Source organism: Leptodactylus fuscus, chromosome 11, assembly GCF_031893055.1.
Source record: "Leptodactylus fuscus isolate aLepFus1 chromosome 11, aLepFus1.hap2, whole genome shotgun sequence".
NCBI classification, from domain to species: Eukaryota; Metazoa; Chordata; class Amphibia; order Anura; family Leptodactylidae; genus Leptodactylus; species Leptodactylus fuscus.
The window spans coordinates 49,830,767-49,847,423 of record NC_134275.1 but is presented as its reverse complement, the minus strand read 5'-3'; the positions used below and the strand labels follow the sequence as shown (position 1 = coordinate 49,847,423).

The 16,657-nt window shown below is 47.1% G+C and overlaps 1 protein-coding gene across 3 annotated transcripts in view; it reads right to left on the bottom strand.

Annotated features, from left to right (window-relative positions):
• Positions 1 to 4,794: 4,794 nt before the first annotated feature.
• SIPA1L3 (signal induced proliferation associated 1 like 3) overlaps positions 4,795 to 16,657 on the bottom strand; it is an 87,617-nt gene continuing 75,754 nt past the window's right edge. Inside the window, exons 14-22 of one of the 3 annotated variants that reach the window (XM_075260104.1) lie at positions 14,744 to 14,850; positions 14,296 to 14,663; positions 12,835 to 13,023; positions 11,269 to 11,434; positions 8,237 to 8,423; positions 7,661 to 7,804; positions 7,179 to 7,299; positions 6,395 to 6,476; positions 4,795 to 5,522 (exon numbers count right to left, since the gene is read on the bottom strand). In XM_075260104.1, coding sequence (XP_075116205.1) covers positions 5,376 to 5,522; positions 6,395 to 6,476; positions 7,179 to 7,299; positions 7,661 to 7,804; positions 8,237 to 8,423; positions 11,269 to 11,434; positions 12,835 to 13,023; positions 14,296 to 14,663; positions 14,744 to 14,850 — 1,511 coding nt within the window. In that variant the 3' untranslated portion in view covers positions 4,795 to 5,375. The remainder of the gene's footprint in view (positions 5,523 to 6,394; positions 6,477 to 7,178; positions 7,300 to 7,660; positions 7,805 to 8,236; positions 8,424 to 11,268; positions 11,435 to 12,834; positions 13,024 to 14,295; positions 14,664 to 14,743; positions 14,851 to 16,657) is intronic. The other 2 variants (XM_075260102.1, XM_075260103.1) reach the window with 2 other exon arrangements.

Sequence of the window (16,657 nt, the reverse complement as noted above, 5' to 3'; positions counted from 1 at the left end):
TCATGGTGCTGTACATTATTATATTAATCCCATGGTGCTGTACATTATTATTTTAATCCGATAGTGCTCTGTACATTATTCTGATAATTCCATGGTGCTGGAAATTATATTAATTCCATGGTGCTGTACATTATTGTATTAATCTCATGGTGCTTTGTACATTATAATATTAATCCCATGGTGTTGTACATTATTGTAATAATTCCATGGTGCTCTGTACATTATTATATTAATCCCATGGTGCTGTACATTATTATATTAATCCCATGGTGCTCTGTACATTATTATATTAATTCCATGGTGCTCTGTACATTATTACATTAATCCGATGGTGCTCTGTACATTATTATATTAACCCCATGGTGCTCTGTACATTATTATATTAATCCCATGGTGCTGTACATTGTTATATTAATCCCATGGTGCTCTGTACATTGTTTTATTAATTCCATGATGCTCTGTACATTATTATATTAATCCTATGGTGCTGTACAATATTATATTAATCCCATGGTGCTGTACATTATTATATTCATCCTATGGTGCTGTACATTATAATATTAATCCCATGGTGCTGTACATTATTGTATTAATTCCATGGTGCTGTACATTATTATATTAATCCCATAGTGCTCTGTACATTATTATATTGATTACATGGTGCTCTGTACATTATTATATTAACCCCATGGTGCTCTATACATTATTATTTTAATCCCATGTGCTGTACATTATTATATTAATCCCATGTGCTGTACATTATTATATTAATCCCATCGTGCTCTGTACATTATTATATTAATCCCATAGTGCTCTGTACATTATTATATTGATTTCATGGTGCTCTGTACATTATTATATTAACCCCGTGGTGCTCTGTACATTATTATATTAATTCCATGGTGCTGTACATTATTATATTAATCCCATGGTGCTGTACATTATTATATTAATCCTATGGTGCTGTACATTATTATATTAATCCCATGGTGCTCTGTACATTATTATATTAATCCCATAGTGCTCTGTACATTATTATATTGATTCCATGGTGCTCTGTACATTATTATATTAACCCCATGGTGCTCTGTACATTATTATATTAATCCCATGTGCTGTACATTATTATATTAATCCCATGGTGCTGTACATTATTATATTAATTCCATGGTGCTCTGTACATTATAATATTAATCCCATGGTGCTGTACATTATTGTATTAATCCCATAGTGCTGTACATTATTATATTAATCCAATGGTGCTATGTACATTATTATATTAGTCCCATGGTACTGTACATTATTATATTAATCCCATGGTGCTGTATATTATTATTCTAATCCCGTGGTGCTCTGTACATTATTATATTAATTCCATGGTGCTGTACATTATTGTATTAATTCCATGATGCTGTACATTATTGTATTAATCCCATGGTACTGTACATTATTATATTAATTCCATGGTGCTGTACATTATTATATTAATCCCATGGCGCTCTGTACATTATTATATTAATCCCATGGTGCTGTACATTATTATATTAATCCCATGGTGCTCTGTACATTATTATATTACGTAGTGTATAACACTGTCAGGGGTCCTAGGACTATATCCTACTAATATTATAAGTGTGAAAGTTTGTGTGTTTGGATGTTTGTGAGTTTGGATGTTTGTTCCTCAATCACGCTCCTAGGACTATATATCTATAATACATAGTGTATGACATGGTCAGGGCTCCTAGGACTATATATATATCTATAATTCATAGTGTATGACACTGTCAGGGATCCTAGGACTATATATATATCTATAATACATAGTGTATGACATTGTCAGGGCTCCTAGGAACTGTATATCTGTAATACATAGTGTATGACACTGTCAGGACTCATAGGACTCTATATCTATAATACACAGTGTATGACACGGTCAGGGCTCCTAGGACTATATATATCTATAATACACAGTGTATGACACGGTCAGGACTCATAGGACTATATATATCTATAATACACAGTGTATGACATTGTCAGGGCTCCTAGGACTATATCCTACTAATATTATAAGTGTGAAAGTTTATGTGTTTGGATGTTTGTGAGTTTGGATGTTTGTTCCTCAATCAAGCTCCTAGGACTATATATCTATAATACATAGTGTATGACATGGTCAGGGCTCCTAGGACTATATATCTATAATACATAGTGTATGACATGGTCAGGGCTCCTAGGACTATATATATATCTATAATTCATAGTGTATGACACTGTCAGGGCTCCTAGGACTATATATACAGTATATCTATAATACATAGTGTATGACATTGTCAGGGCTCCTAGGAACTGTATATCTGTAATACATAGTGTATGACACTGTCAGGACTCATAGGACTCTATATCTATAATACACAGTGTATGACACGGTCAGGGCTCCTAGGACTATATATATCTATAATACACAGTGTATGACACGGTCAGGGCTCCTAGGACTATATATATCTATAATACATAGTGTATGACACTGTCAGGGCTCCTAGGACTGTATATCTATAATACATAGTGTATGACACTGTCAGGACTCCTAGGACTATATACAGTATATCTATAATACACAGTGTATGACATTGTCAGGGCTCCTAGGACTGTATATCTATAATACATAGTGTATGACAAAGTGATCCACAGCCCAATCTTTGGGGACTTCTGTTCTAGAAGGTTTCCCCCCACCAATGCAGGAGAGGACGGCCATGTGGTGGTTGCTGCTGCTGGTCAGTCTGAACTGGCTTATAGGAGAGCAGGCCCCGAGGACATCACATGAGACCAGCCATGAATTGACTATAGGACTAGATCTATTGTATGGGTCACTGTAGGAGACCGATCTATCAGCAGGGACCTCTCGCAGAGCAGACAGCCCATCCCATAGACAGATCTGTAAGAAGAAGGACTTGTATTGTCCATGAAACAATAATCCTGGCGCTTCTGATCTTCTGCGTTGTTCCTCCTAGAAATTTGTGAATAAGTTGAATAGGGCATTACTTAGTCTGATACTTTGACCACTGACTGTCAGGTTGGGGAGGGACACGCCTCTCTGACAAGGCAAATGATACCACCCACTTGTCAGTTTATTTATAGATAGTCTGGATGAATAACAGAGGAACATCCTAGGCTCAGGAATTGTGAGACCACATCAGGAGACATCTCCTCCCCATAAAGCGGACAGAACACAAGGACGACATCAGAGAAAGTGTAGAACAGTTTATACAAATAAAACCGTATACAACTCTCAGGCCGGCAGCCATCGCTAGAAAATAAAAGGAGTCCTTTAAGTTGTTCCAAACCATCATGCGTTTCACACAACATTACAGCATATGGTACAATGTGCATGGCAAGAAGGCATGGAGGTCGCTGAGGTCCAGTGGTGAACGGCGTCCATCTGCTCAGGATGGCTTAAGGTCCATAATGGCCACCCGAGCTTCATGGACAGTCCTTGTGAGACCTGATGGTTGAAGGTGGCTGGTGATGGAGAAGACTATCTATAGGGTCCGGGCCTGCGAGGAGAAAGTGCATCGTATTCCAGGCTGACAGGTAGGTGGGCGCTATATACGCTATATCATATATATATATATTCACTGCTTACAAAATAGACATGTTTAGGCCTCCGGTGATCTCACACATAGAAAATCAATGGCAAAAGCAAATCCCAAAGTTCAAGTATAAATAATCTCCTTGACTCTTCCATGAGGCAGGAACATTGTGTAGAAGGATCTGGATGTAAACGACGTTATAAAGGGAGTCCATCAGCAGGTCTGACCTCTCAAAACTCCTGACAGTGCTATATATAGGACGGGGGAGTAATGACAAGAGTCCGGGAGGCGGGCCCATTATGTGCAGTGTCCACAGCCCCTCCCCTCTGTATGATGGCTCCTGGGGTCTCCTTACTGCATGTTATAGCTATATAGAGAATAACCATATAGAGGAGCTAAGAAGTGTGTAGTGTATAATGACAAGTGTCCAGGAGGCGGGCCCATCATGTGCAATGTCCACAGCCCCTCCCCTCTTCTCTGTATGATGGTTCACGGGGTCTCCTTACTGGATAATATAGCTATCTAGAGGGGATAGAGAATAACTATATAGAGGAGTTAGGGAGTGTGTAATGACAAGTGTCCAGGAGGCGGGCCTATCATGTGCAGTGTCCACAGCCTCCCCTCTTCTCTGTATGATGGCTCCCGTGGTCTCCTTTTTAGACTCTAAAGCTGTCACTTACAGGGGGGGAAGGGTTAGGTAATGTGTACTGACAAGTGTCCAGGGGGTGGGTCCTTTATGTGCAGTGTCCACTGCCCCTCTGCGATGGCTCTAGTGGTCTCCTACTTGGATGCTAGAGCTGTCAGTAAGTGGGGGGAGAGGGTGAACAATTTGCAGTGCGTTATTCTAAGTGCCCAGGAGGTTGTCCTTTTATGTGCACTGAAGACACTAGACAGAGGGGAGGAGCTAAGAAGTGTGTATTGCATGAAGGGGCCGTCTCCAGGGTGGTTGTGATCGCAGCACCTGGGGCATTGCAGCCTGGATTCCACAATAAAGGACCCTGCATGGCCACTGCCCCAGGTATGTTCGCACTGCTCCCTCCCCCGGCCTTATTGAGGGGCTCAAACTGCTGATGGACCCCCCTTAAGTTTGCCTGTCATGATACAGGAGCCCTATAAACTGGAGCATACAAACCATATCACTCCTGCCATCTACATAAACCGGCCAGCAGGGCGGTGCTGTGTGAGGATAGCCCTGTCGTCCAGTCCATGCCCAGAATGGGGTCCGGCGGTCCAATCCATGCCCAGTAGGGGGTCCAGCGGCCCCCGCGGCTGTTACTAGTAAATGATGTCACTCAGTGTCTGTTCCCAATAACAAAAGAGATGATTTATATACAGGTCATATAAACAAAATATACACGGAAGAATCTGCGGCGCCCGAACGCGCTGCGTCATAGTAAAATAAATCTGTAGGAAACTTTGTCGTCACTTCAGGGGTCCCCCCAAAGACCTTCCCCTATAGAACTTTCTCCTATACAATTAAATATATTTATATATATCACATTACTTTCCATACAGGACGTTGCGCCGCCGCCGCCGGTCTGTCCATTTTGCATAATTCCTGACGGAAACTTGTGCAGACAATATGGCCAAAAATACGAAGCCCGCCCCTCCCCCGCCACTTCATTTATACAAATCTACAAATGTTTCTGTACATGAAGAAAAAAATATTAATGCAAAAAAAGTGACAACTGAGAAAACGCAAAAGCGCGCAACGGTGATGTCAGACGTAGGAAACGTTCCAGTCCGCTCCGCTGCTGGGATGTACCATGTGGTGTAGCCCCCGGGGGAGATTCAATGCTCCTTTTTCTCCACATTATGAATAATTTCTGCAAATTTCCGCAGCTGCTCGCTGGCCGAGTGCGATTCCGCCTGAAGCCGCTGATTGTTCTGCCGCAGATTCGCCACCTCTGCCTGCAGCGCCTCCTTGTCCAGTTTTTCCTGCAAAACCACAAGATGGAAGGCGAAGGGTTAATGTTCTGCAAAAATGTGACCTGCATGGCGGCCCGTAGTCTGCAGACCCCGCCCCAATACCCTGACCACAACACCCAATGATCCCTGTATATAGTGTATACAGTATACTGATCCCTGTATATAGTGTATATAGTATAGTGGTCCCTGTATATAGAGTATATAGTATCGTGATCCCTGTATATAGAGTATATAGTATCATGATCCCTGTATATAGAGTATATAGTATCGTGATCCCTGTATATATAGTGTATATAGTATAGTGATCCCTGTATATAGAGTATATAGAGTATATAGTATAGTGATCCCTGTATATAGTATCGTGATCCCTGTATATCGTGAATATAGTATAGTGATCCCTGTATATAGTGTATACAGTATACTGATCCCTGTATATAGTGTATATAGTATAGTGATCCCTGTATATATAGTGTATATAGTATACTGATCCCTGTATATAGTGTATATAGTATAGTGATCCCTGTATATATAGTGTATATAGTATAGTGATCCCTGTATATATATAGTGTATACAGTATAGTGATCCCTGTATATAGTGTATACAGTATAGTGATCCCTGTATATAGTGTATATAGTATAGTGATCCCTGTACATAGTGTATACAGTATAGTGATCCCTGTACATAGTATATACAGTATAGTGATCCCTGTACATAGTATATACAGTATAGTGATCCCTGTATATAGTGTCTATAGTATAGTGATCCCTGTATATATATATATATATAGTGTCTATAGTATAGTGATCCCTGTACATAGTGTATATAGTATAGTGATCCCTGTATATATAGTGTATATGGCATAGTGACCCCTCATCATTACCTTCTGCAGATCTGTGTGTAGCTGCTTCAGCATGACCTCGAGCTGCAGAACCTTCCCCGTGAGATCTGGAGCCGTTTCATCACTGGAAAGAGCAGAAGATAAAGTGAAGTGAACTCCGAGCCAGAGAGGAAAGGCCGGAGCAGTCAGTGACTGCTGTAATGTACAATGAAGGTGATATCACAGAGTCTACAGCTGTAGTGGGCAATGTGGATATCATATTTGGGGGGGGGGGGGTGTGTGTCTCTGATTTGGGACCTTCTCTATAGGCCAGAGATCTGATCCATGTCACGGCCTCCATGATGGCTGGCTTGGGCTGTGCTTGTATTTCATGGACAACCAGTCATCTGCATAGTTGTGTATTAGGCCACGTTCACATCTGTGCAAGGTCTCCGCCAGGGACCCAAATAACCAGAGGACCGCGCTGACCATAACGGGATCGGCCGGGTGCGCTGTTAAGTCCTCTGTGAAGAATATTTCTCTCCAGCAGTTTCCTGCAGGTGTGAACCAAGCCTAAGAAAACATTCCCTCGTCCAGCGGGCGGCTCCAATCCAAGTCATTACAAGAATTATATGCCTGATTCTTTGTCAGATCTGACCTGTGGAAAGCTGGGTGACAGCCAGTAAGGCAGCAAAGTGATTTTATACATTTTTGGGGAACACACTATAATATTGCAGAAAGACAAAACTGTCTCTCAGACGCCCCTATTAGGACACGCGGGGAGCCCACCATTACTCAGAATGGACAGTCACATATTACATGGCCATATACAAGGGAGTCTCCTTACCCTGAGGTGGGGGTGGTCCGTGGCGTGTGCTGCCGCTCCAGGCTGAGGTGTGCGGTGCCGCCACTTTGTACAGGACTCAAAACGGCTTCATTTAGAGAGAAGAGCGAGGCGGCTCTCTGCACTGCAAACAAAGAAAAGTCACATTTATTATAGAGGTCACAGCAGGCCACGGCACATCCACTGCCATCCATAGCAGGCCACGGCACGCTCACTGCCACCCACAGCAGGACACAGCACCTTCACTGCGCCCACAGCAGGCAACGGCACACTCACTGCACCCACAGCACGCTCACTGCCACCAACAGCAGGCCACGGCAGACCAGCACACTCAGAGAGCCTAAAGCAGGCCACAGCCCTCTCAAAGCGCCCACAGCACTCACATCTATCTCCAGGACAAACCCAATGTGACTTTAGTGAGATGTGGAAGGTTTGGCAGCAGACACGTCACATAACCGTCTTCCACGTAACATTTAACACTTTACCTTCATAAGCTTTGGCCGCACTGACAAGACTGGACCACTCGAGGCCCGACGCAGTGTCCGGCAGCGGCATCATCCCCGGATCTACCGGCCTGGAGCTGGAATCTCGAATCTCTGTAAGTGACAGCTCAGAAGACGAGATTGTGGCTGCGAGAAGACAATGATAACAGGCGGTTAATAAGAAAGAAATGTTTCGCAGCAGAACGTTCCGACGTCACTTTCCCCCCACAGGAGAAAACCAGCGGGACCGGGATAAACACCCCGTAAGATGCAGAACTTCCCGCTTTCTGTGCCTTGTGGAAGGATTAAGGTAATGACTTGGCCCAATAAATTTACTTTAACCCACACCAGAATCACAACTGTTACCCCAAATCTATGACACCCCCCGACTGGCACACCGGAGAGCACCTGAGGTGTGAGAGGCCATCATGTAGACACATCTTACGCCAGTGGGCAAATGAATTAAGACAAGACACAAGTCTTCAAAAATTCAAGATCATATTCCACCCCCCCTCCTATATCTCTGGCCATACACAGGTATATAGGTAGATATGGAATTCACCTTCCTGCGCTTCTTACCGGATTTCTCGGGCATTCCCGGCTGGTGCTGGCGGCGAACAGGGAGAGTACTGGATGGGTAAGGGTTGGCATAGAAATCACTGCCCCGAGAGGAGTCGATAGATGGCGAGCAAGCGAATCCTGCGTCCCGGCGCCCACTGCACAGACTTTCATCGGAAAGCGTCCTCTGCAAGGTCTTCTGAGGTGACTGTGAAATATAAGAGCATTAGAAAGCAGATCAATAGTCTGAAGAGTCCGAGAATTCCTCATATTATCCTAGTACGATTTGCCTTTATTATATAGCGGCCCCTGTACAATATGCAGAGATGTAGCAGAGCTCTGCGGACTAGCGGGGGTGGGGGGCCATCTATGTCATCTAAAGGTCAGAATATGCAGGAAAAGAGCAGCTTAGAGAAAATGGTGCAATAATAGTGCAGCACATACACAAAGTAGGCGCTATTTATACGTCCCGTGAGCCTGTGGTGTCCATAGCCTTCCACTATGTGCAGACCCTACACAGAGGGCTGGCTGGATAAGTCTGGGTCCTGACATGGCAAAAATGATCCACCCCATCTGTCCCGTCCTATAGGTGCCACTCGCCAGGGCTGTGTGCGCCCCGTAGGGTTGTGAGGGTTATGTCTTACATCAGACTTGTACCTGCCATGTCATGGGAAACGCGAATATAAGGTAAAAAATAGGAAAACTGGTAACCATGAAATCAGGCAGAGGGGCTGCGGGAGCAGGAAAGGGCAGCAGAGGGGCCCTCACAGTGTGCACAGGCAGTACAAAGGGCAGCAAAGGGGCCCCATAGTGTGCACAGGCAGTACAAGGGCGGCAGAGGGGCCCCATAGTGTGCACAGGCAGTACAAGGGCGGCAGAGGGGCCCCATAGTGTGCACAGGCAGTATAAAGGGCAGCAGAGTGGCCCCATAGTGTGCATAGGCAGTACAAAGGGCGGCAGAGGAGCCCCATAGTGTGCACAGGCAGTACAAAGGGCAGTAGAGGGGCCTTCACAGTGTGCACAGGCAGTACAAAGGGCAGCAGAGGGGCCCCATAGTGTGCACAGGCAGTACAAAGGGCGGCAGAGGACCCCATAGTGTGCACAGGCAGTACAAAGGGCAGCAGAGGGGCCCTCACAGTGTGCACAGGCAGTACAAAGGGCAGCAGAGGGGCCCTCACAGTGTGCACAGGCAGTACAAAGGGCAAGCAGAGGGGCCCCATAGTGTGCACAGGCAGTACAAAGGGCAGCAGAGGGGCCCCATAGTGTGCACAGGCAGTACAAAGGGCAAGCAGAGGGGCCCCATAGTGTGCACAGGCAGTACAAAGGGCAAGCAGAGGGGCCCCATAGTGTGCACAGGCAGTACAAAGGCAAGCAGAGGGGCCCCATAGTGTGCACAGGCAGTACAAAGGGCAGCAGAGGGGCCCCATAGTGTGCACAGGCAGTACACAGGGCAAGCAGAGGGGCCCCATAGTGTGCACAGGCAGTACAAAGGGCAAGCAGAGGGGCCCCATAGTGTGCACAGGCAGTACAAAGGCAAGCAGAGGGGCCCCATAGTGTGCACAGGCAGTACAAAGGGCAGCAGAGGGGCCCCATAGTGTGCACAGGCAGTACACAGGGCAAGCAGAGGGGCCCCATAGTGTGCACAGGCAGTACAAAGGGCAGCAGAGGGGCCCCATAGTGTGCACAGGCAGTACAAAGGCAAGCAGAGGGGCAACATAGTGTGCACAGGCAGTACAAAGGGCAAGCAGAGGGGCCCCATAGTGTGCACAGGCAGTACAAAGGGCAAGCAGAGGGGCCCCATAGTGTGCACAGGCAGTACAAAGGGCAGCAGAGGGGCCCCATAGTGTGCACAGGCAGTACAAAGGGCAGCAAAGGGGCCCCATAGTGTGCACAGGCAGTACAAGGGCGGCAGAGGGGCCCTCACAGTGTGCACAGGCAGTACAAAGGGCAGCAGAGGAGCCCCATAGTGTGCACAGGCAGTACAAAGGGCAGCAGAGGGGCCCCATAGTGTGCACAGGCAGTACAAAGGGCGGCAGAGGAGCCCCATAGTGTGCACAGGCAGTACAAAGGGCAGTAGAGGGGCCCTCACAGTGTGCACAGGCAGTACAAAGGGCAAAAGAGGAGCCCCATAGTGTGCACAGGCAGTACAAAGGGCAAGCAGAGGGGCAACATAGTGTGCACAGGCAGTACAAAGGGCAGCAGAGGGGCCCCATAGTGTGCACAGGCAGTACAAAGGGCAAGCAGAGGGGCCCCATAGTGTGCACAGGCAGTACAAAGGGCAGAAGAGGGGCCCCATAGTGTGCACAGGCAGTACAAAGGGCAAGCAGAGGGGCCCCATAGTGTGCACAGGCAGTACAAGGGCGGCAGAGGGGCCCTCACAGTGTGCACAGGCAGTACAAAGGGCAGCAGAGGAGCCCCATAGTGTGCACAGGCAGTACAAAGGACGGCAGAGGAGCCCCATAGTGTGCACAGGCAGTACAAAGGGCAGTAGAGGGGCCCTCACAGTGTGCACAGGCAGTACAAAGGGCAAAAGAGGAGCCCCATAGTGTGCACAGGCAGTACAAAGGGCAAGCAGAGGGGCAACATAGTGTGCACAGGCAGTACAAAGGGCAGCAGAGGGGCCCCATAGTGTGCACAGGCAGTACAAAGGGCAAGCAGAGGGGCCCCATAGTGTGCACAGGCAGTACAAAGGGCAGCAGAGGGGCCCCATAGTGTGCACAGGCAGTACAAAGGGCAGCAGAGGACCCCCATAGTGTGCACAGGCAGTACAAGGGGCAGCAGAGGACCCCCATAGTGTGCACAGGCAGTACAAAGGGCAGCAGAGGACCCCCATAGTGTGCACAGGCAGTACAAAGGGCGGCAGAGGACCCCCATAGTGTGCACAGGCAGTACAAAGGGCAGCAGAGGACCCCATAGTGTGAACAGGCAGTACAAAGGGCAGCAGAGGACCCCCATAGTGTGCACAGGAAGTACAAAGGGCAGAAGAGGAGCCCCATAGTGTACACAGGCAGTACAAGGGGCAGAGGGGGCCGCCGGGACATTCGCCATCTCACCATACAGTCCTGCTCCTGCTCCGGCCCCAGGTTGTCCATAATAATCAGCCTCTTCAGATCATCCTCAATGGTTGACTTGTAATTCTTGCGAGGTGATCGGAGGTCGCGCAGGGAGGCTCGCAGCCGGGGCTGACCGAACACGTTCTTTGTGTTCACATCTACTTGTCTGTAGAGAGAAGAGAAAGAGTTAATAGTGTCCGCCTCTACACCTATATATCCTATACGTACAGGCTCCGCGGACACACAACAGATGTCCACATAATCCTCTATCTCACCAGTATTTTGTCTCTTTCTGCTTGACCTAAATACTTCAGAGCCCGGGGCTTCCCCCATTGTCTGAACGGTCCCCATCACGTGATGCGACACCAGAGGCCGAAACTTAAAGTGATGTCACACTATAGGGGCAAGATGGGCCCGTCCAGTGCATTAGTGCACAGCATGTCTCTATGAGGCGCTATATACTTCTGTGTTCTGTGGTCAGCCTCTCCTCTCCCAGGTGAGAACCATCAGCAAGCATGGAAGCCATTACTGATGGTTTCTACACTAAGCAGTTCTGCTGCGGTTCTCCATTACCAGTAGTGATCTGTAATACGGGGATAGTGACGACTATTTCCATCCCACTGGGCTTTGGCTCCCAAGTTGAAAAATTTAAGTCAACTTATATTTTTTTGGTTGCCGAATTAAAAATATCAATTAAAAGCAAATCAGTTACAGACGACCGAAATGTGAGCCCCGGGGTGAGTCTAGTGGCCAATAGGGACCACGACAGTGATCGGCGCTATACTGCTCAATACCACAGTATGCAGAGAGCGCCCTCCACTGGTGGCCGCAGCTCCACAGATCTGAAACCATCTAAGAAGGTGAACTCAAGGAACGCAACGGAAACTCAGCAGGTTGCGTCATATCCTGGGCAAAGACCCGGGGCACGGTAAGAAGGTAATAGGGTCATCTGTATCAGGAACACAAGAGCCAAAAACAAGAGGAAACACAGCCACAGACCGTATAGATATACAACTGCTAATAACTCTATAATGTCATTAATAATCCAGCAATTGACCCCTATAAATATATAACTATACATCTAATTACATATTAATACCTGTAATATAATTAGAAATAATTCTTAACTTTATTTTGAAGCTGGAGTTAGTAACTTTTTGGGACTCTGACTCCACCGCACTCTTTTAGGGTATTTAGTGGGTCATTTTGACTCCACAATAAGTCAACAGTCAAACATAAGAAAAGATCCTGCACCTATAGCGTTATAAAGATATTACAGTAATATATTGTACAGCTACAATACGTCCAGATAATCTTCAAAGCCATGACAGACTGGGCCACGTGATGTTATTGGGCGCTCCCATGTAACTTCCTGACAGCAGGGGGTGCATGACTGTGGTGTGTAGAGGGGGCACATGCTGTGACTAGTTGGGGGTGGCTCAGTTAGTAGGTGGGAAGGGGGTTGGGCTGATATTTGCTGCAGTATCCATGCTGCCAGTACAGGGCGCTGAGAACAGCATATCATCTAGGATGGCAAGCCCCAAACGCAGCGGACGTTGCACTTACTTCGTGGGGTCTGTGAATGTGCTCGGCCTTTGTGGCGTCTCCTCTGGCTTTTTCCAGCCAGCTGGGATCTTATTCCTCACGTTCTGACGGGAGAAAAAAGATTTGGGCACAGAGCTGGACAGCTGGAAGGAGCTCGACTGAGACATCTGCTGGTTCCGGGAACCGTCAGAGGATTTATAGGTGGTGGATCTGCTTGCGCAAAGAATACATATAACCATTATTACCGACTGTGACCCCCTGTACTATGTGCTGCAACCCGATGTCTATATACTGACCAACAACATATAGAAAAGCAGTGTATGAGATGTTCAGCCAACAGACATGACATGATGCATGACCACTAACGGATCTGATCTCCTCCATACTGTACAAGATGGGATCTGATCTCCCCCATACTGTACTGTACGGGATCTGGTCTCCTCCATACTGTACAATACAGGATCTGACCTCCTCCATACTGTACAATACAGGATCTGATCTCCTCCAAACTGTACAATACAGGATCCGATCTCCTCCACACTGTACAATACGGGATCTGGTCTCCTCCATACTGTACTGTACGGGATCTGATCTCCACAATGTACAATACAGGATCTGGTCTCCTCCATACTGTACAAGATGGGATCTGATCTCCTCCATACTGTACTGTACGGGATCTGGTCTCCTCCAAACTGTACAGTACGGGATCTGATCTCCTCCATACTGTATGGGATCTGGTCTCCTCCATACTATATGGGATCTGGTCTCCATACTGTACAATACGGGATCTGATCTCCATACTGTACAATACGGGATCTGGTCTCCATACTGTACGGGATCTGGTCTCCTCCATACTGTACGGGATATGGTCTCCTCCATACTGTACGGGATCTGGTCTCCTCCATACTGTACAATACAGGATCTGATCTCCTCCATACTGTACAATACAGGATCTGATCTCCTCCATACTGTACAATACAGGATCTGATCTCCTCCATACTATACAATACGGGATCTGATCTCCATACTGTACAATACGGGATCTGACCTCCTCCATACTGTACAATACAGGATCTGATCTCCTCCAAACTGTACAATACAGGATCCGATCTCCTCCACACTGTACAATACGGGATCTGATCTCCTCCATACTGTACGGGATCTGGTCTCCTCCATACTGTACAATACGGGATCTGACCTCCTCCATACTGTACAATACGGGATCTGACCTCCTCCATACTGTACGGGATCTGGTTTCCTCCATACTGTACAATACGGGATCTGACCTCCTCCATACTGTACAATACGGGATCTGACCTCCTCCATACTGTACAATACGGGATCTGATCTCCTCCATAGTGTACAATACGGGATCTGACCTCCTCCATACTGTACAATACGAGCCCATTATGTCTCATTCTATACTGACTGCACAGAAAACCTTCTATAGTGTCTTGTGCTGATATATAGTGATGTGTATACCTGGAGTCATTGAAGGCTTCTGCTGCGCCATTGCCAGAAGGGTACATTTTGGGTCTGTAGCCTTTTCCGGAGGACATGGGATCTTTCCTCTTGTCTCTAGAGCCGCTCTCATGCATGCCGGGGTAGGTGGAGCATGCCATAGGTTTCGACACTTTCTCTCGACGCTGAGCTGGTCTGGCTGACTTTGAGTGTGCAAAATTGGACAAAGAGGTATCTATGCCGCTGTCATTGGATGTGCCCTTAGAAAGGGGCTCCAGGTCTATGTCTGGCTGCTCCTGGGGGTCAAACCAGCGCTCGTCACTGTGGTTACTGGAGGCCGTGCTGGACAAGGTGTTACTGCTGGAGTGACTGGAGTACTGGGCCTCTCCCTGCAAACACAAGATAAGGTCACGGACACGGCTCGGACTGGCGAGACACACAGACAGCGGTCACATAACGAAGCACTTACCCTGGAATGACGGTGAGGAGAACTCTTGCCAGCCAGCTCCTGCCTGTTCGGTCTCTTGTTCACACTGACTCCTACTCGGGGCTGCGATGGGATGTGCCACAGAGGTTCTGTAAAGACAAGTCGTGTCGTCATGAGCACCTCGCACCATTAACGTCAGTGAATAATTACAAGTCGAGTGTTAATTAAAGAGGATGGTGTTGGGGGCTGGGTGCCGAGACGGAGATATGGTGACGTGCTTTACATGGAGGATGTACAGAGTCGCCATCTCTGACCCCCCACCCCACTAATGTACTACAGGACAGTCTAACATGGCTGACCATACAATCAGTGGGGTCATCACAATGAATCCGGGGTTTTTACCTCAATTACCATAAACTTCACGAGCTTCATCCAGCAAGGTTGGCTCGGTGGTTTCATTTAGACCAGAGGTTCTCAAACTTATTTTGTCTACCGCCCACTTCGAGAATTAATTATTTTCTAGCGCCCCCCCCTCCAAAAAATTTTTAGCGGCAAAATTCACTTGTTTTCGTAATATCGTCGAATGACATGACTGGCTGTGACATGACTGGCTGTGACATGATGGCGCGTGCGCTTTTATATGAGGCAGCGGGCGGCCTAGTACTTTCGAGAATGGACTAGAAACTTCTCACTTAGCATTGGAGCTTACCGACATCTATGGTACAGTTTGACAACTTTTGGACAGGAAATAGTTACTGTCTAGTCCCCTAGATGGCGTTACACGAGGAAACACGTGTTAAGCGTAAAGGAGCGGTAAAGTTTGTGTTAAAAGCAAAAAAAAACTATTTTTAAAGGGGTAGCCTCATGAAGCTTGATCTGCCTTCTAAGCTGCCTAAAAATCTTCTTTCTTCCTGTTTGCTCACGTCAATTAGCCCCACCCTCAAATTAGCGTGTAGCTCCGCCCACCACCTAGCGTGATCCTATGGGATGACTGAAGGGCCTGTGATGTCATCAAGAGGTCCTGTAGACTTGGATTTACCTTGTATGGAGTTTCCTAAAGGACCTGGCTCCTCTGCCCACTAGCAGCCTGCTCTATATAATAAAGCTTTATCCTAGTGAACAGAGAGACCAGGTCCTTTAGCCCAGTAGGATTTAGACTGCTTTATATAAGAAAGCAGCACTTATTCCACCCCCCCCCCCTCTATCTCACAGCAGGGAGTTAGGTGATGTGTATGTGATGTCTATGTGTGGTGCAGACACAGGCTGGCTCCGTACACTCAGCCCCCACCTCTCTCCCCCCACACAGCAGGGAGCTACGTCATGTGGCTCCCTCAGCAATGAGCAGGGGGCCAGGTGCTAGTGTCCATAATGAAGTGAATAAAGTAAGATAGTGGACAAACAAAACAGTTTTGCTGAAGCAATGTATTTAGGAACAGTCTTAAATCCACATTAACAAGCAGTATAGATAGAATCATTGTTATGATACCACCCCTTTAAATTAGCCATCGCCCCCCTAAACCGCTTCAACGCCCCCCAATCTTCTCTGTGCCCTTTACTGCCCCCCTATAGGCCTCCAGCGCCCACAAGGGGGCGTTATTGCCCACTTTGAGAAAGACTGATTTAGACTGAGACCAGGGTGTAATGACTGCAGGCCGAGGGGAGGGGATTTTGTCTACATTGGTTATTTGGATTCGGTTATCACAATATATTTGAGGTACAGCCTGGACCAGAGGCGTCCAAACCAAAACTGCCATAATACGGTAGGACCTCTTCAGACCCCGGAGTATAATGACTGGAGGTCCAGGGAGGTGATCAAACATAAAAAACAGTGGTACTCCCCTGGCCTGTCTTCAGCAATGCTGTGTAACCCATGTGACCACTGAAGCCCAATCACAGGCCTCGTGGGAGCAGCGTGGATCCATGTACCGTAACCCCTGAGTGACAACCTCCTTCCCT